We start from the raw sequence: 20753 nt of genomic DNA on the forward strand, positions 1-20753 counted from the left end.
GGATGTAAACAATGAATGTTTTGGTGCAAGGCACGTTGGTAACAAATAATACTAATCATTAACTATGCCATAGATTAACTGGTTTTCCTAAGACAACAAAAGAGAGGAAGCTAGAAGGAATCTCAGACATGTTGTGAGGAACTCTCTTTGTAATGGGGCTTGATTTAACAGGACATGAATGAGGAATAATCATAGCATGATTAGCCAACATAATAAAAAAATGAAGTAGACCTGTGCTAACTGGATAGTCATCCAAGGTGTGCATACTACACTGAATGTTGCATCCTTTTGAAGAGCAGTATCAGTCTCCACATGGTGTGAAAAACAACAATAGTCTTCACAAAAATATTCCAGCCAGTTTGTCAATCATAAACAAGCATTAACAAGCTCCTAGAGTGAGTGAATGAGTAAAAGTGACTCTTATATTTTATCCTCAAATGACCTGTAGCGGGTGTGGCAGTGAGACCACTCAGTCCGCAGTGAAATGTAAAAGATTTTATTGAGGGAAAAGTGCTGACAGGTCAGGACCACACCTGGAGTTGGGATCCTAGAGTGCCAGCCCATGTGGGCTTTTAAGCATTCTGGACTAGGGCAGGGAAAGGGGGAGGCTGGGTGTTGGTTTTAGCCAATGATTGTTACAAGAAATAGGCAACTTAATTTAAATTTCCCCGCCAAGGTTTTGCTTGTGGGAAGCAGGGGAATAGAACAAAGGGTGGTGATGGTCAGCTGGTTAGGGCTCCCATTGCTCAGAAAACAGCAGAAGCAGAGTTACAGAGTGACAGGGTTATGTAGTTACAGAGTTACAATTACAGTTACTAGCTAAAGTAATGAGTTACCAGAGAAGTCTTATCCACAGCACACTTATATTTATATCTTAAAATCATTCATTATCCATTTTTCACAATCCAAGTCAAATATTGTATTCCATCTTTATGTCCTCCACCATATTAGACCAATAAAAGAATCATAAGATAGGTAAAAACTGTGACACATGGAATAAAACATGCAATAAAAATGCTTGTGAGACTAAGAAGACATAGAATTTAGCATTAAATGTTTCAAAAGAGGCATAATTAATATATTAGAAGATAAAAAGAACCAGGAGTAAGTAAATGGAGTTCTGAAGGCAATATTATATCACATATAGACTACCAAGAAAAAGAAAGTAAAAATAAATGAAAAATTTGTAGTTGAAGAGGCCAATAAGTGAAATAAATACCAACAGTACATTTGAACTAACAGAAGGAAGAATCAGGGAATGTGGAGAAGTATTAGACTTTATAAACTCTAGAACACCAGAATAAAGGATGAGGCTAAGTGGGAAATGAAGATGCCAGACAGGATGTTAATATATGCATATTGAAAGTATCAGGACTTGAAAAATTGTCCACTAAAGTTGAGATTTATACTACCACATAAATCTACTAATACTTTTGTACTCTTTATTTAAAGAACCTAAATTGCTTTCTTGTAGTGAGTATATCTATGAGTATTTACCAAATTTAGTCATTTCTAAATAGCAAATTAAAACATTAATATTTAAAAGTAAGTGTTTCATTATAGAAAATGAGCACAATCCTATTAAAACCATTTTGTAGGAAGTATCTACTGACTGCCAAATGACATGCATTGGTTGAATATTGATAATATGAAATCTTGTGTTACATGGTTGATGCTAAAGGTGTAGGATTATTATATTATCCAACAATTACAAGCTGATTTTGTGTCCCATTCTCCTTTCTTTGACTATTCTTTCATGAACATTTATGTGTTCATTATTATAGAGCTGAATTATTTATTATGTTTTATAATATTATAGACATAACTTTTAAGAGAATGAATTATTATATGTATATACCATTATCTCATTCTATACCTTTTTAAATCAATCAATCGCCAAATCAGTTTTCTGAAATTACTCTGCTGCCAAGAAGAATATGGTCTCTGATGCCTCAATATAAATTCTGATTCTTACAGAGTGGAATTGAAGGATCTCAGTGACCTGATCTATTCACAGTACCATAAGTCACCAAGACCTCTAAAATAGTTTGTCACATTGTTGGCTCTCTGCTTTTTGTCAACTCCTACTTCCCAACCCTAGTGACTCATTTTCTAGACTTTCACAGAAACATTACCTGGTCAGGTTCCTTTTTTGGAGCAACTATTAAGTGTTTGTCCTATGATACAGTTTATTTCTCATATTATTTAATCACCAAACATCAGGGGCAATAATTTCCATTATCTGAATCCTGAAGCCATATACAGAAAAAGCATGATTCAAATTCAGATGCATTGGACTTGCCTGGATGAGCTTGGCCAAGCCCATAAGTGTTTCAGTGCATGAGGTTTTTATTCAGCATGACAAGACAGCTTAATAAGTGTTCTTGGAGAGTACCTTATAGGTAGTGAACTTAGTTTTGGAAGAGTAGTTGTCCTCAGTCATCCTTAGTTTATCTGTTTGTTAGGTAGATATAAATTCTAATTGAGAACACTCAAATTTTCACTTTTTTTTGTCAGTCATGGGGCCTGAACTCTGGGCCTGGACACTGTCCCTGAGCTCTTCAGCTCAAGGCGAGCACTCTACCACTTGAGCCACAGAACCACTTATTGTTTTCTGGTTGTTAATTGGAGATAAAAGTCTCACAGATTTTCCTGCCTGGGTTGGTTTTGATCTCAGCCTCCTGAGTAGCAAGGATTACAGGCGTGAGCCAACAGTGTCCAGCTTTTTCATTCATTTTTTTTTAAACAGTAGGTTTTCCCCCACCCCTATTTTCATGGCTGTTGGTAGAACATAGTTACCTGTAATCTTGGACACTACTTTTCTTAATGTCAGTACCAATGACTTCTTTTTTTGTTGTTGTTGTTGGTTGTGGGCCTTGAAGTACCAATGACTTCTATCTTATGTCAACATTCACCAACATATCCAAGTAAATTACTTTTCTTAGGTGTTTGTACATTTGTCTGATTAAGAAGTACTTTGAATCAGATATTTAGGATATGCACCATTTTCTTCCTCATTTGCAATTGAAAAATATGTCCATCTTTCATAAATTCTGGGAACATATCAATATTTTTAAATTGAAATTAGTGCAGATGTTGGTATTTTCAATGACCAACAAAACAGTTTTACTACCATGAAGAAAGCACTAGATTTATTGGATATATTCAGCAATTATAGTGACATAGAAGATAGACAAATTAGAACAGTATATAAAAATACATTGGGATGTCACTATGAAGTTCCTCATTTTAAGCAACAATTTATAATCAGGAATTGTTATTCTAGTTCAGAAAATGTTAGATACTAATATAAAATATAAAAATATCACTGATAAGAAAACTTGAAATAACTGTAGTCAATTTAATAATCAAAGAATATAAAATTTGTTCTCATCATATGGTTTTTGCAATGATCAATGACTGAAAACTTGTGGTGTACTTGCTACTTAAACATTATGCTTTAAGATTAAGAAATTTCCTAGCAACCTTTATTTATATTAACTTCTAGTCCAGCATTAAATGGATATTTTTTAAACTACAAAAAGATACCCAAGTTTAAACAACACCCTACTTATTCAGGTATATACTAGAGCCTTATTTTTTAAAATAAAATACCAACATGTTTTACTATGTTAATATTTTGAGTACTAAGTGGAATTTTTATGTTTTTCAATATGTTGATTTATAAAAAGTATTATTGAGTTGAAAGGCATAATAATTATTGCTAAATGTTAAATTGTTTCCTGTTCATAATTCTTTTTATAGCATTTATTACTTCCTTATTCCGAAGACTATAAATGAAAGGATTTAATAAAGGAATTACTAGAGTGTAAAAAATAGCAACAGATATGTCTTTATTCCCCTCATTAACTGAACTGGGTCGAAGATACATGAAGAGAAGAGAACCATAGAATATTGACACAGACAAGAAGTGGGATGCACAGGTAGATAAGGCTTTGCCTCTTCCCTCTTTGGATTTCATTGTGAATATAGTGAAAAGAATATAGAAATAGGATATTAAGACTACAGTAATTGTAAAAATTTGAATGGATCCTGACAAGATAAGTATCATTAATGAGTTGATATATGGGTCAACACAGGAGAGTCTGTATAAGGGAAGGACATCACAAAAGAAGTGATTGATTTGATTTGACTTGCAGAAAGTCAGCCTAAATAATAGTCCTACGTGAATGATCGAATGCACGTTTCCAGCAATGTGGGCACCTGCGGTCATCTGAATGCAGAGTTTCTTAGGCATTCTGGTATGGTACTGCAGTGGGCTGCAAATGGCCACATAGCGATCATAGGCCATTGCTGCCAAAAGGAAGCAGTCTGTAGTTTCAGCAAAACAAAAAAAATAAAACTGTGCCATGCATTCATAGAGGGAAATCCTTCTGTCTGCAGAAAACAGGTTCTCTAACATCTTTGGAGTAATGGCAGTGGAGCAGCAGGAATCCATGAGAGCCAGGTTTCCCAGAAAGATGTACATTGGTGTGTGAAGTCGGCGTTCCATGTAAATCAGTACCACCAATCCAAGATTCCCCACCATGGTGACCAGATAGATGGCAAAGAACACCACAAACAGGAGGAACTTCAGCTCCGGATGATCTGTGAATCCTATGAGGATGAACTCGGTTATGGAGGAGTGGTTGTCCTCAGTCATCCTTAGTTCATCTGTTGAGACTATGGTTAGATATAAATTCAAATTGAGAGCACTCTATTTTCATTCATTTAAAAAAAGATAGATTATTTTCTGTTTTTATGGCTGTCAGTAGAATACAGTTACCTGTAATCTTGGACATTACTTTTCTTAGTGTCAGTATCATTGACTTCTCTCTTATGTCAACATTCACCAACATATCCAAGGAGGATAATTCACCAACATTTGTCGTAAGAATCCCAGGAGGATGTTCAAACTGTACAATGTGTTTCTTTATATCTTGCATCTTTATATACAGGGGTCTATATATTGGGTTTTTGTTACTAAATAATTTTAATATCAGTTTTTGAAGCTCTCTAATAAAAGTTTACAATCCACTATCCTAGATGTGGTGATTATTTTTAATGTGGAAAACTAATTTTATACATTCTTCTAGAATGTATATTTTTAGGAAGCATGTTAGAGATACATGTTAAATGAATATAGCAGAGCTCACACAATGTTCATCTTCAATGATAATTATTTTGGAAAGCTAAAGAAGTAAACAACGTGAATCAAGTTGGATTATAGTTACAAAAGTTCATATGTTGAAGTGAAATAACTTTGGTTCAAAGAGAACAAAAGTGAAATTACAAATAAAGAAATAAATTAAAATATATTATTACGTGTGATTGATTTTCTTCACAATAACATCTATTTTAATAAAGACTCACCATTTCTTGTCATTATTTCCAATTTTCTACAAATATCTCAGTCTTTTCTCCATTATGTGCCATAATTCATGTATGGTGCTACACAGTAAAGTCATGTCTGAATAACTCAGGTGTACCAATCTCCCATACTGAATTGTGAAGCATGTCTTTTAGACAGGAAAATTTATAATTTCTTCTTTAAAAGCTGTATTGATTTTGCTTTTAAATGTATCATTACTATTTCTTTATTACTAATACATGTCTTCAGGTTTATATTTAGATAATTCTGAGACAGGAATTATGCAGTACTATGGGGCTGCTGTGGGCATAGCTGTCATAGGACTCATAACATGCACAAGACCTGCCCTGCTTATAATCCTGAGTAACACAAACACTTTCTATGGAGAGAAGACAGAATTCATTACAATCTTAGATCCTTGCTATTAATCTGGGAATGCTGACTTTCTTCCATTACTCTACAACGGATCCTTAGTGAGCTGTTGGAATCTCAACTCTGGTGGACTTGATGGCAAACAATTTCACTGCAATCATCTTAAGAGATATATATATATATATATATATATATGTATATACATATATACATATATATGTATATATATATACATATATATATGTTTCCCCCAAAAATGGTTATTAGAAATCACATTTAATATACATGCCACACATTTTGACTGGATTATTTAAATTTCACTGGCATAATTTGCATTTTTTGTTATTTAGAAAATAAAATGAGTAACAGTATAATACCTCATCCTAAAATTACATACTATTCACTTTTTAAAAAAGTAAACCTAGACATTTAAAAATGGGAGTTGAAATTTCAGAATATTGAAAAGGTAAAAACAATTTTGAAAAGTAAATATAGTAGCTAAAATTAATGTGATTTCCTTACCTTCTTTTTAATTTTGAAAAGTAAATATAGTGCCTAAAATTAATGTAATTTCCTTACCTTCTTCTTCTTTTTTTTTTTTTTTACAGAGAAAAGATTTTGGCTAGTGCGTTGTTTGCTTTATGGTGAAGGTGTCAGAATTGTAATGTGTACTTGCACTTTGCTATCCAAAGTATTCAGGATGAGATGAATAACAATCTTAGAGGCAACCTTTCAGTCATTGTTCTTAATTATGACCCTTACATTGTGAAGTTAAACTGTTCCATCCAGTCCCAAAGGGAATTCATTGCAATGACATCAAAGCATTTTGAAAGTCCTAAAAATACAAACCACATGAAATTAATTGAAGTTGTCCTGTGAGACAAGAAATTAAAACAAACTAACATTTGTTTGATGGTTATCTTCATCTTGTTGATTTGTTCATAGCCCTCGATATTTATTGATTTAATTATAAAAGAGACATTTCTGCTATGGATATTTTTCAAGAGTGCACAATGGAATGATGACCAAAGTAACATACAGTTTTCAAAAAAACATAACCAAGATACAGAATATAAGGATAGAAAGATTTCTGGGTTCAGTAAAAAGAATCTCTTCTTTTTGTTTTCTGAGCGTGGAACACAAACTCAGCTCCCGACCTCTTCATTCACTGGCTAGTGCTCTACCAACTGAGCCACTCCTCCCAACCCTCTAAAAATACTCTTGAATTGAACACAAACAATATACATCATCACTTTTCCAGAAAATAATCACTTTTCTCCCTGGTGTCAATTAAGTTATATAATATCATAAGTAAGTCTCATCAGCAGTTGTGTGAAATTCTACATAAAATTTAAGGTAGATGATGAAGACATACATAAAAAATATTGGTAGGATTGCAATAGGGAAAGGAAATCAGTGGGCTTGATTCTGACTGATAATGTCCATTAAAAGAGGGGTTGTACATTAAATTCTAACTGTAAAAACATCATGAAACCTTGTTGAAGTATCCAACACATAACCCTTTATTGGACCCTTTATAATTAAGTCAGAAAATAGATGTCTCTGGATATCTGCTTGATATCTATTTTGAAAAGTTTCATCATATTTTTGTCTCAGAAGAACTACAAAATTAGAAACAGGTAATTGATGTGAAGGCATATGAGATTCATATAAAGTTTATGGAATATACTCATAAGCTAATCCAAACTTAATACACCTATTGCTTGGAAATAAGGTTTTATTCTCTTCACTAGTGAATTATAGCTTATTAGCAGAATAATTCCTGTTATATTCTGAACCCTCTTGTATACATATTTCCTGATTTTGTTATATCACATGAATATAAAGCATAAATTTCTTCTTTGCATGACCTAGTAATTGAAGACTGACAAAGTAATAAGGTAATAATTAGATCAGGTCATCCAATTAACTATCCAATAGAAATTGACATGATGAATTTCATGATCAATCATGACAAGGTCTAGAGGATATTTGATATTAACTACCAGATTTTCTAGCCTCTTCTGTAGGTTTGAAAAACATCTTCATTTTAAGGTACAATTTACTTTCAATGCTATTTAATAATCAATTACCAGAAATGAAATTATCTATCTCCCCTAAAATCAAGCTTATAGAAAAAGGAAATATTGATGCCAACTTCAATACCATCATACCTGTTGGGATGAACATAAACAAGCTACTCATTATTTTAATGTATAGGAGTTTATTCAAGAAAATTATTAAAAAAGTCTAGCTGTTGTATTTGGTTGTTGTATTCATGTATGTGGATATGTATATAAGTAAATATGCAGTTTTATACATATATGTATATATAGTATATATATATAGCAATGATTTTGCAAACATACACACACACACACATATATATATCTATACACATACACACACTTACATATATGTATTTAAGACATATATAGCTTAATGTCCAGAGGATAGTATATTTTCAATTAAATTTTTTTCCTAATATTTGTTTATTTTTGTTTAGCTATTCATGATTTCATTCTTTATTTGCAAATATATTCATCTTTTGTAAATGCTATGAAGGTGTTCAGAGTTTTGACTGGAGTCAGTTCAGGCTTTGGGAAAGCCGAATGACTAACAAAGCACAAATGACTAACAAAGGCACAAACACTTTGATTTAATAGATAATCAGTCAATAGAGTGTCACATGTGATGGCAAAGTTACAAACTCTATGTAAAAATTAACACACAAATAATTTTATTATGAAGACCATAATTTTTAATCACAGACAGACATATCACAACCATGTCACAAAAATACTCTAATAAATGAACCCTAAGATATGTACTCAAATGTTTTTTTTTCTTTCATGCGATTGTGTCTAACACATTATAAGATTATTTCTTTGTTGCTTTGTATGTCCCCCCCCCACACACACAGTATCACCCCTGCTTTCACTGTATTTGATGTCGGTATAATTTGTGGAGGGGAAGGGGAAAACCAAATCGTTTAAATAGGGATACAGGTGGACCCATTGCAACAATGAGATGTACAAGTCGTTATGTCGAAAACGAACTTTACAACTTTGGTGCGGGGGCGGGGGAGCGGGGGAGTATTGGGTGGGGGTGCAGGGGGAGGATGGGAAGGGTTGGGAAGGGGAAACAAAGGAGGAGGCTACAATGCTTGATAAGAAATGTACTCATTATCTTGCCCATGTAATTGTAACCCCTCTGTGCAGTATTTTCACAATAAAAAAATGAAAAGCAAAAAAAAAAATTGAGAGTAAATTGTTTAAGAGAGTCATTTTTGACTACAATACCTTAATTCACTTCTGACGGATCCTACTATTACTTATATTGGCAACTATATTTTAATAGAATGTTGTCTTTCTGAAATATCTTGAGATGGATGCCACCCTATTTTAATGAGTCAAAGTTCTGAATACAAAGTGGCAAACTTTGGCGCGGCGGGGGCGGGGAGGCGGAGGGGAGGGGTTGGGGAGAAAAAAATGTTTTTACTACCTCTAAAATAATAATGTGTGTTATTAAGTTGAAATAACAAAGGAGGAGGCAATAATGCTTGATAAGAAATGTACTCATTACCTTGCTCATGTAACTGTAACACCTCTGTATGATATTCCCCCCACATATACTATATATATGTATATATGTATATATATATATATATATATATATATATATATATATATATATAACGTTTCCGTGACAGAAGGTACTTGCTTTACAGTGTTATAAAATTATCTTTTTTATAATCTTTCTCACAAGATTTGTAACTTCCTTATTTCTAAGACTATAAATAAAGGGATTTAGTAAAGGAATTACTACAGTATAAAAAACAGCAACAAATATGTCTTTATCCCCTTCATTAGCTGAACTGGGTCGAAGATACATAAAGAGAAGAGAGCCATAGAATATTGACACAGACAAGAAGTGGGATGCACAGGTAGATAAGGCTTTACCTCTTCCCTCTTTGGATTTCATTGTGAATATAGTGAAAAGAATGTAGAAATAGGATATTAGGACTACAGTAATAGTAAAAGCTTGAATTGACCCTGACAAAATAAGTATCATCAAGTCATTAATGTAAGGGTCAACACAGGAAAGCCTATATAATGGAAGGATGTCACAAAAAAAGTGATTGATGTGATTTGACTTGCAGAAAGTTAACCTAAATAATAGTCCTACGTGAATGCTCGAATGAACGTTTCCACCAATGAGGGCACCTGCGGTCATCTGAATGCAGAGTTTCTTGGACATTCTGGTGTGGTACTGCAGAGGGCTGCAAATGGCCACATAGCGGTCATAGGCCATTGCTGCCAGAAGAAAGCAGTCTGTAGTTTCAGCAAAACAAAGAAAATAAAACTGTGCCATGCATTCATAGAGGGAAATCCTTCTGTCTGCAGATAATAAGTTCTCCAACATCTTTGGAGTAACGGCACAGGAGCAGCAGGAATCCATGAGAGCCAGGTTTCCCAGAAAGATGTACATTGGTGTGTGAAGTCGGCGTTCCATGTAAATCAAGGCCACCAATCCAAGATTCCCCACCATGGTGACCAGATAGATGGCAAAGAACACCACAAACAGGATTATCTTTAGGTTTTCCTTATCTGTAAATCCTGTGAGGGTAAATTCAGTCGTGTAGGAGTTGTTCCCATTCATTATTACCTTGTCTGTCAAGATAGGAATTATGAAGATACAAGGTTTTAGTTGAATGTTTAAATTTTTTTTGCTCCTTTTTTCTTTCATAACAGTTAAAGAAATTTCTTTTATTTTTTTAATTGTGAAAATACCATACAAATCAGTAATTTTTAAATAGCATCTTTCTTTAAATTAAAATATACATTTTGAACTTTTTTTCTGTTTCATCATAAAATGCAATAGGGTTGTAAAGTTCATTTCCAACAGTGTCTAGTGAGTATCATTGTTGCATTGGTTGGTCCTTTGTCCTGCTGTATAATCTTGTGGGGGGGGGCTGGAGGGGTGGGTGGGAGGGGGGGCTGGGAGGGGGGTGAGTTGTAGGAAGGGGAACAGGAGGGGGGAAGTGGTAATCAAGAGAAAATTAGGGAGGGGGAACAGTATTTAAAAAGAAATGTACTCTTTATCTGATCTTTATCTTATGTAACTGTAACCCCACTGTTCCTCACCTTTACAGTAAAGTTTAAAAAATGCAATAAGAATATATATGTGGACAGAATTAGAAAGCTAGCAAAACGATGGATCGTTACTCTCTGAATTTTAACACAAAATGAGAAAAGTCATTGAAAGCTATTTACCACTTTTCAGGAATTTACTTGAAATTATCTCCATAATTCTCTGCATAAAGTTGAAATTAAATTCTGAAATCAAAATTTCTTTTGATTTTTGTTATTTATTTGTTATTTAAATGATTCATTGGGACATAATAACTGATGAACGTTATTATATAAATTCTGTGGTGAAAATGTTTATATTTCCATAATCAAAGCATTAAAAAGAAAACAATAAAAACTTATTTATTCCAAAGCATTAAATGTAAAACTTCTAAAATATAAAAGTACTGTATATAATCTATAAAGTCATTGACAAATTACTCTGTCTGCATGCCTTTATTACTTAATTGATTTTCTGTAATTTTACCTATATAATTTGAAATTTTATAATTAGAAATACAGATGAATTACCATATTATTACTTCATCTTAGAACCACATACCACTCAATATTGACTATAGAAAGATAGAAAATAATTAAATTTAGGAACAATGAAAATTTTTTAGCAATGTGAAGACATGTATTTATGAGCAGTATAATTAGCAATAAAATTTAATTTGAAGCTTCCCTTACTTAGATTTCACAAAGAGGTTTTTGCTAGTGCACTGTTTGCTTTATTGTTAAGGTGTTAGAATATATATGTACCTTGTTTTCCAAAAAGCTTGGTTTAAGGAAATGAAGATCTCACATACTAGGTCAGTGGTAGTAATTATGTCTATTATACTTGCAAATTTAAAGACTTCTTCAGATCCTAAAGGAATTTCCCTGACATCAGTGCATTTCTTTGGGGACACTAAGTCCTAAAATACAAACCACTTGATATTAATTAAAGATATACTGTGAAACAGTAGGAATAAAATAAATGACCCTCACTGAAATCTGGTGATCATCTTGGTTATTGTGTGTAGTAAAGTGGGTTGGTTGAAGCTTATATATTTGATAGCCTTGGTACTTACTGGTGAAACAGGAAAGTGAGAGACTCTTATCCAACCACTGATCTAACCTAAAAATATCATGGCTGTTTCTTAGAGTAGTTTTATGGCAAAGTGATGTGATAGTCAAGTGGTATTGCTGACAAACTACAGCTCCACCTAGTGTTAAGTTGCTTTAGGATGAATCAGTTAGAACATATAACAGAGACAACAAACTCGCTGAAAATACAGTTTACATCTAGAGAACATAACACCCTTGTACCATTGAAGTACAGTAATTTGAAATATTATTAAACTAGAAATCAAGTAGTAGTCCAAATGTATGTAAGTATATTTAGATCTATGATAGAGATGAATTTGTTACATGGTGTCTAGGGGGAAGATGGATTTAAAAATAAAAGGATTTTAAGAATGGGCTTTTGAATGGAATGAAAGGGATAGAGTGGATAGCAGGCACATAGTGCTGCACTCAGCCACTGGTTTGTGATCTAGTCTAACCACAGTTTTGCCAAGCCTGGCTTTGAATATATTTCCCTGTTCTCTGAATCAAGCATGACTAAGATCACAGGCTTACTCATACATGCCTGATTTGGACAAACCTTTGTGGAATTGTCAGGATCATGAATGACAAGGGAAGGCCAAGAAATGATCACAGACTGGAGGAAATTAAGGAGAGATGATAATGCAAATGACATACTGAATTAAATTATGGAACAGTAACATAACATTAGGGAAATACTGCTGAGTTATAAAATAAAGCTTGTAGGTTAGTTTAATATTATTGGATTAGTATTACCATTCTAGTTTGGTAAGCGTACTATGATTATGATTATATAACATATTCAAAATAAGATAGGATGGATAAAGTATACATGGGACTTTTTGAACTATTTTTATTATACCTCTGTAAGTCTAATATTTTATTAATAATGAAGCTAACGAAAAGTAAAAAGCAAAGAAAGAAAACAAGAGAAAAGGTTAATATAGAGTAAATCCCTTGTTTATCAAATAAGTAGTAGTAAAATTGATTTCTTTAAGATAGACAAACCAAGAGTAACATAAACGCAGATATGATGTATTGAGTATATAATTAGCATACTATCACAAAGGGCATAGCTAAAACAAAGCACAAATTACCTGATATGCCAGAAGTTTTGTAAAGAACAAGTTATAAGTTATAAGAATGGAAGCTTCTTTGTACAAGTACTTAAAGAAAATAAAAAAGATATTAAAAAGAGATTAAAGTTAAAACCATATGTATAATAAAAATACATATAATTAATTTTAAGTATAATAACCTGGCACTGGTTCAACGAAAACCATCATTTGTAGAAATGTATGTGAATACTATTAAGTACCTATTCCAAGTGTTTCATGTTTATCAAAATAGCTACATAGTTGGCATGGACATGTAGCCAAAATTATGACTTAGTATGATTAAAAATTTTAACTTAAATATAAACAGAAAACATACAGAAAAAAACAAAGCAAAGTGTTATATATAGTATCTTTGGGGAAACTTTTAGTTCTTATTCTGGGATAACAATTGTAAAACATTAGGGATACTTTCTTAACCCAAGCAGGAAACTTAGTAGTAAGAATCTTAGAAACTAAGTAGTGAGAAACGACTAAGATTTTATTGAAATTCTCACAACCAAATTCTCAGAGTTTTACTAGTGAAAGAATAATACTGTACATCACAACTAAGAAAATAGGTACTGGCAAGTATGCAGCCAAAAGAGAATTCTAATACCATGTTGGTGGGAATGTAAACTTGTTCAGCCACTCTGGAAAGCAGTATGGAAGTTCCTCAAAAGACTACACAGAGAGCTTCTCTATGACCCAGCAATTTCCAGTAGAACACAAACAAAGCCACCCTAAAACTAACAGCAAAACCATGATCATTGTAGCATTATTCACAATAGCCAAGATATGAATTCAACCCAGATACTCATCAATGGAAGAACAGATCAAGAAAAATTGGTATATACACACAATAGAATTTTATGCATCAATTAGAAAAAATGCTATCATACCATTTATAAGAAAATGGAAAGACTTGGAAAAAATTATATTAAGTGAAGTAAACCATACCCAGAGAAAAAAGGTTGCATGGTTTCCCTCATTTGTGATAGATAGAATATACCTATAAATCTGTAAGTAAACACTGTGTGGTATGCAAGTGGGTACAAATAAATTAATTGAAGCAAAATAGATTCCATGGACAGCTCAAATAGTATAATCTTTCAAAAAGACTAGACAAAAGCCCAACAAAATTGACATCAGGAAATGAGTACTTGAGGGTGGGGAACGAGGGAAAGGGGGTAGACAAAGGGGAGAATGCAGCCAAGAATTCATTATATATATCACAAAATTAAGAAAAATAAGGGAAAGATGGATTGAAGGGGATGAGAATGTTGAAGAAGGTGATACTAATCAAGATGCACTATATTAATAAGCTACGTTGTTATATGCATATCCTTTGTACAACTACTTAAAGATAATAGCTTTTTAAAAAAGAGTTTGTAAAAATATATCATTTCAGGACCAAGTGTTTCTCTTGAAAAGTTAGTATATGGAAAAGATATTTTCTTAGGGCAAATATCTACAAAAGTAGTTCTGATCTAGGAAAACCAAATAAAACATTTTGTCCAATTCTTCTTAAACCATGTGAATACACAGTTACATACCTTCTGAATAAAGATTTGAAAATACAATCAGGTAAGTGTGATTGTAACATAAATTGTATGCTTCTCAACAGAGATTGTATCATTTACAATATTGTATGCCTTACAATACCATTTTACTCTATGCTGCTTAGAAGTTAAGAACCATAGTCTTAGATACTCTTGAGGGAAATGAACTTGTAAATTCCAAAGCATTTTAATAATGACCTTAATATAAGGTTTATACACCCTGGCTCAGGCAAAAACATTTTTTTTTACAAGAACTGAAATTCAAGGTTTTGAATGTTTTATTTTTCACATTTCAGTTCACACATCCTTCAGTAAGAAAATTTTATTGAACCAATGTCTTGATTTCTTTTAAAATTAATGTCAGTAAAAGTAAAATTCAGTGTGACATCTACTTTGGAAATTCCCAATACAAGGAAGATTTTCACATAACAGCAACATAATAATATTGGTGTTTCTGAGGGGTATAGGTTCCCTCTCATCTACCTCTTGGCTTAGAAAGTATCTTTGAAACAGTCAGAATGCAAAAGGGCACCAAAAGTATAGTGTTAATTTTATCCCTATCTTTATAGAAGATGTAAAAGAAAGATTTTGTTATATGGACTCATGATGATAGCATATGACTCAATGATTTCCACAAACATGGATAATTTCTGCTTTGTGTGTCTTAACGCTTAATGAAACCTCCAAACAAAATTCATTTTTATTTATATTTTCAACTAAGACATAGAAATATTTTCTACAGGAAAGTTTCTCTATGCAGAAAGTGAAACCTAGGTGCCTTCCTATATGAAAGAGTCCTTCTAGATATTTTTACTGTTTCAAAAATTAGTCTGTTGAGTACATTTTTCTTTTTGTTTAATTAAGCTAACTTTTTATTTTTATTATCTTTATATATCTGTAAAGAGGTGTTTAATTAAATGTATTAATTTATGAGTAAAATGTATGATGATAAGTGTAGTTTTCTTTAAGTTTTATTAATTTGATTTGGGTTTACAGATCAGATGCTTTGTGGGAATTAGTCTCCTCAGGGTTACATGTTAGCTCAAGGTTTTGTTTTCTGCATTATTCTTTTAAAGTATATATATATATATATATATATATATATTTATATATATATATATTTAAAACCTTTAGAATTTATATTCTTTTAAAATAAGTCTCAGTGTCTATACACCCAAAGGACTTTAAGTCATTGCCTATTGATACATATTCATGTTTTCTTTATTACACAGTCATAATGTTTATCATCCAGAAAGTAAGAAACTATGCTGGAGTGGATGCAGAGTGAATGCTCTGTAACACTGTCCAACCGATGAATGAAAATTAAAACACAAGGACCTAGCACAAATATAGGCATGAAGGTATAAAAGGTGTAAAAAGTGAAAGGAAATACACACTACTACGATAACCATATTCCTCAATAACTAGTGAGCCCACAGAAATTTGTTTACTTTGTGTTTTTTGTCATTCTACTGTCATAAGATACGGTAAGACTGGATTTGGTTGTTTATACCTATAATATAAGGTAGAGGCAAGAAAAAGAACGTCACAAGTTTGAGGCCATTCTATTCAAAGTCAGTGAGGAAATCCTGTGTGATAAAGAAGGAAGGAAGGAAGGCGAGGAAGACAAGGCTGGCAAGGAAGGCAGGAAGGCAGAAAAAAGACAGAAGACACAGACAAGAAAGAAGGAAGGAAGGAAGGGAAAAAGGAAGGAAGGAAGAAAGGAAGGGTAAAAGGAAGGAAGGAAGGAAGGAAGGAAAGAGGGAAGGAAGGAAGGAAGGAAGGACAAAAAACAAAATCACTGGGGTCATATGTTAGATCTCTTATTTGACATATACTAGGACTTCAGTTATTTCACAGCACTGAATTTATATTCACAAAACATTTTCCTTATGAATTAGTTTATTCTTTATTTCTCAGAATCAAATTACATGGCTAGTCAATTTTTTCTGAAGTTATCTAAAGAATCTTAAAGTAATGCAATTTTGCACTTTTAATTAATCTGTAAGGTAGTTGTTTTTAAAATAAAGATAACGTAATGTAAAGATAACAATTGTAATCTCTGTGTTATTAATTACTGGCTTGCTAGTCCATAATGCCCAGTAGACTGGCTTTGCCCTACTGGGAGTCTCATGGCAGCATTGAGGGAGTTCTAATATTCACTTCACAAGCAGGGTTTAAGACAGGGAGAAATAAATACCATTCCCTTCAAACTGCTTTCGAAGAAAATGAAAATCAGAACAATTGTCTCTAGTACCTTCCTTTGACAGTATCCATGAAGATTTAAGTCTATGACATCCATTCTCAGACGTCTTATAGGAATTTGGTGAGAATGCAATTTTCTAATGTACTACCATTATATATTGTAAAATTAAAAACTTTTCTTATCAAGACTTTGTGATTTCTGACCAAAGGGATTGAAAGCAATCATAAAATCAAAATGTAAAATAAAACATGTTGTCTAGTTCCTATTAATTCTTACAGACACATAGTTACATATTTGTAAAACAAAATTTTGAACTCAGTTATATGATTGTTTAGTAGACTCTGAAAATTACACTTTATTTCACACTACTTATTCAAAGTACTGAAGAATGTTAATCTCATGGACAATTGGTAAAAATGCATCCTGGAAAACCACGTTTCAATGAGACTTCTAACAAAGTTCAGTACTCTTATATACATAATCACTGAGAAACTCTTAATTTTTTTCTTAACAAAAGTTTTAATTAAGAAAATATTTAGAAAGATTTTTCTGATTATGTCCTCTTTCAAGGTGAAAATCATTCTGACTTTGACAATGTTCCACATACAGTAAGCTTTTCCAATCACTGCAGATCATGTCAACATATGTATTTCAGAGAGACCTACGCCTCCTCATCTGCTTCTTGCTTTAGCCAGTGTTCCTGAAAATACATGAAATGACAGAGTTCAACACAATTGCAGAACAGAATTCAGCATTGCCTCCCTGGTGGCTATGAAATAAAAAGATGAGTTAATATTTTCTGGAGACTGGATTATGGCTTGCCGGGACAATGATCGCTATGAGCCTTACCAGTTCTCCTCTAGTGTATTTTAAAACAAAGAAAAAGTCCAAATGTTTTTGCCTTTGTGTCTGTATTGCAAATAAAGTTGGAAAATCTTTTTTCTACAGAATAGATTCTCCAGTAAAGGGGAGAACAGCTAAGTACTGGTGTTTCTACTTGGGTACTTCCTAGTTTAGGTCACTAAGGCACAGATCTGGATGGAATATTGTGTGAAAATGTTGCACTGAGTTGTTGATAATTTAGCGACACCTAAATTGCCACAGGACTTATTATCACTTACTGTCCAGGCTTATTCAACTCATGGATACATTTTTAGTCTATTTTTTACCTTCCTTTTCCTTTTCACTTATATTTAAAGCCAGAAATAGAAACTTATTCCAACCTCCTTGGAAATATATAGACATATAAGACATACTCATTTAACTGCATAGTTTTAAAATTGGTATTTTAGTGATTACTCCTCAGCTTAACTTTAATATGCAAGTAAACCATTAGAATATATGGGTGTGTACATGGATGTGTTTCCTTTTAACATTGAGATTATTATTATTATTACTATTACTATTATTTTGGTAAGTCATGGGGCCTGAACTCTGGGCCTGGATGCTGTCCCTCAGCTCTTCAGTTCAAGGCTAGCCCTCTACCACTTGAGCTACAGCACCACTTCTGGCTTTTTCTGCTTATGTGGTGCTGAGGAATTAAACCCAGGGCCTCATGCATGCGAGGCAAGCCTTCTTCCACTGAGCCACCTTCCCAGCCCCAGTAATGACTTTTTTTTAAACAAAGAATATTCTTTTCATATATTTTACTAAGAAAATATTTAAGAAAATATTAAAAGGTTATATGTTTTCATAAATTTAAAACAACTCGGATGTTGAGGAAGAGAAGAAAATAATAGAAATAAATATTTAAGTCACAAGATTATTACTTGATTTATTAGTATCTTAACATGAAAGAATTATGTGAACCAATAGTAATAACTATACAGACAAGTTGGTTCAGTTTATAAGATATGATCAAATTCTTGATAAATAGAAATAAAAGACTAATGAACTTGTCTTATTTGAAGAGTTTTGAGTCTGAAAAACATTATATTTTAAAAATATTTTAATTTCTTGCAAAATATCTCCTACTATGTATATTGCATTCATTTTGTCTTCCAAATTATAAACCAGGTAATTGATATCTAGTAATAGCTACCCCATTCATCTTTCAAGTAATTATATACTACAAAAATTCTTTTGTCTTAAAAATAGGTGTAAAATCCCCATGTTTTATGTGTGTTCATCAAAGAACAAAATGGCATCTTTCTATGTTTAGATTAATGAAAATCTGAAATGTAAGTATCACAGTGCAATCCCAGAAGTCTTTGCATGACAACTGGTGATTTTTCTGACCCCTCTCTCATTGCAGAGAGCAGTCTGAGGGGACATCATGGAGGCGAACCAGACTCTGGTGACTGAGTTTTTCCTCAAAGGAGTAACGGAGCGTCCAGAGCTGCGAGTCCCTCTGTTCCTGGTCTTCTTCTTCATTTATGTCATCACCATGGTGGGCAACCTAGGGTTGGTGTTGCTCATCTGGAAGGACTCCCATCTCCACACACCCATGTACTATTTCCTTGGGAGTCTGGCCTTTGCAGATGCCTGCACCTCATCTTCTGTGACCCCCAAAATGCTTATGAATCTTTTAACAAGGAATCACATGATCTCCAGGTTGGAGTGTTTCTTTCAATATTACTTTTTTTGTTACAGTGCAACCTCAGAGATATTACTCCTGATGATGATGGCCTATGACCGGTATGTAGCCATCTGTAACCCTTTGCTCTACCTGGTGGTGATGTCCAATAGACGCTGCACCTGGATGATCAGTGTGTGCTATGTCATTGGCTTCCTGCACCCTTTAATTCATGTTGGATTATTATTCAGACTAACTTTCTGCAAGTCCAATGTAATAGACCATTTTTACTGTGAAATCTTGCCACTGTTTACAATTTCTTGCACTGATCCATCTATTAATGCATTAGTAGCTTTTGTATTTGCCACTGTTATACAAGAATTTTCTTTTATTAGTATCATTGTCTCTTATACACGTGTCCTGTTTGCCATCCTGAAAAAGAGATCTGAGACTGGCAGAAGCAAAGCCTTCTCCACGTGCAGTGCCCACCTGCTGTCTGTGACTTTGTTCTTTGGCACTCTCTTCTTCATGTATGTGCGCCCTGGGACTGGCCCCGATAAATATCAGGATAAAATGTACTCTCTGTTCTACACTATCATAATCCCTCTGCTGAATCCTTTTATTTACAGTTTAAGAAACAAAGAAGTTTTAGGTGCACTTAGTAAAGTAATGAAATAACTGTTTCAGAAACCTTCCCAGGCTCTATTTTCTTTCTTTCATAATATATTTTAATGAATTATCTTGTGTTTTGCACATGAAAGTGTGTTAATCTCTCCTTGTCAAGCAGGGTTTCATATATTAGTTTAACCTGCTGTTCTTGAGTGGTAGAAACCCTCATTCCCTTGCTGTCTGAATTCTCACTCATTTAACCGTTAGAACTGGTAATCCCAGCAGTCAGCAAGCTGGGGCAGGATTGGGAACTGGCATCCAGCCTGGGCTACACAACAAGACTCTGTCTCAAAACAAAATAAACAGAATGAAAGAACACCTTTGGCAAAAGTCACTAATTCCTTCAACAAACCCCAGATTGTCTATTTTCTTTTGTGGGCATGGTCATGATCACACAAGAGTGCCTGAATTGAAAGAGAGTATATATGCTGTTATATGAGGTAAAAGTTTAGATTAATTATAGTTGTCCTTGTGATAATTTATTACATTGATCAAAATAGTAAGCCCATTAAGGATAGGTCCCTTTTATTTGTTATTTGAATTTAAAATCAGACCATGAAATGGAACTGAAATCATGAAACTGAAACTAATGTTACTTGTTTAATGACAAAGTACTTCCAATGTATATCCCAGCAAAGGAAAAATTAATACATAAGTACATTCTTACATATATTTAATCAATAAATATTTAATAAATGCTTGTTATAATTAGTAAATGTACATATAACATATTACGTATA

General features: G+C 33.1%; 3 protein-coding genes across 3 annotated transcripts; 1 reads left to right on the forward strand and 2 right to left on the reverse strand.

Annotated features, from left to right (window-relative positions):
• Positions 1-3724: 3724 nt before the first annotated feature.
• LOC138831699 (olfactory receptor 5K3-like) lies at positions 3725-4663 on the reverse strand. The gene has a single exon (XM_070028747.1). It carries the CDS (start codon positions 4661-4663, stop codon positions 3725-3727), a length of 939 nt encoding a protein of 312 aa, XP_069884848.1.
• Positions 4664-9475: 4812 nt separating this feature from the next.
• LOC138831700 (olfactory receptor 5K3-like) lies at positions 9476-10405 on the reverse strand. Its single transcript, XM_070028748.1, has one exon. It carries the CDS (start codon positions 10403-10405, stop codon positions 9476-9478), a length of 930 nt encoding a protein of 309 aa, XP_069884849.1.
• Positions 10406-19104: 8699 nt separating this feature from the next.
• LOC138831701 (olfactory receptor 5AC1-like) lies at positions 19105-20022 on the forward strand. Its single transcript, XM_070028749.1, has one exon. The coding sequence runs from the start codon at positions 19105-19107 to the stop codon at positions 20020-20022; it is 918 nt and encodes a 305-aa protein (XP_069884850.1).
• Positions 20023-20753: the final 731 nt, after the last annotated feature.

The sequence above is a fragment of the Dipodomys merriami genome, unplaced genomic scaffold (assembly GCF_024711535.1).
Source record: "Dipodomys merriami isolate MVZ:Mamm:240054 unplaced genomic scaffold, mDipMer1.0.p SCAF_2, whole genome shotgun sequence".
Taxonomy (NCBI): Eukaryota; Metazoa; Chordata; class Mammalia; order Rodentia; family Heteromyidae; genus Dipodomys; species Dipodomys merriami.

What these genes read in the sequence shown, in the direction of transcription:
- LOC138831699 (XM_070028747.1), bottom strand. Translation starts at nt 4,663, where the DNA reads ATGACTGAGGACAACCACTCCTCCATAACCGAGTTCATCCTCATAGGA.
- LOC138831700 (XM_070028748.1), bottom strand. Translation starts at nt 10,405, where the DNA reads ATGAATGGGAACAACTCCTACACGACTGAATTTACCCTCACAGGATTT.
- LOC138831701 (XM_070028749.1), top strand. Translation starts at nt 19,105, where the DNA reads ATGGAGGCGAACCAGACTCTGGTGACTGAGTTTTTCCTCAAAGGAGTA.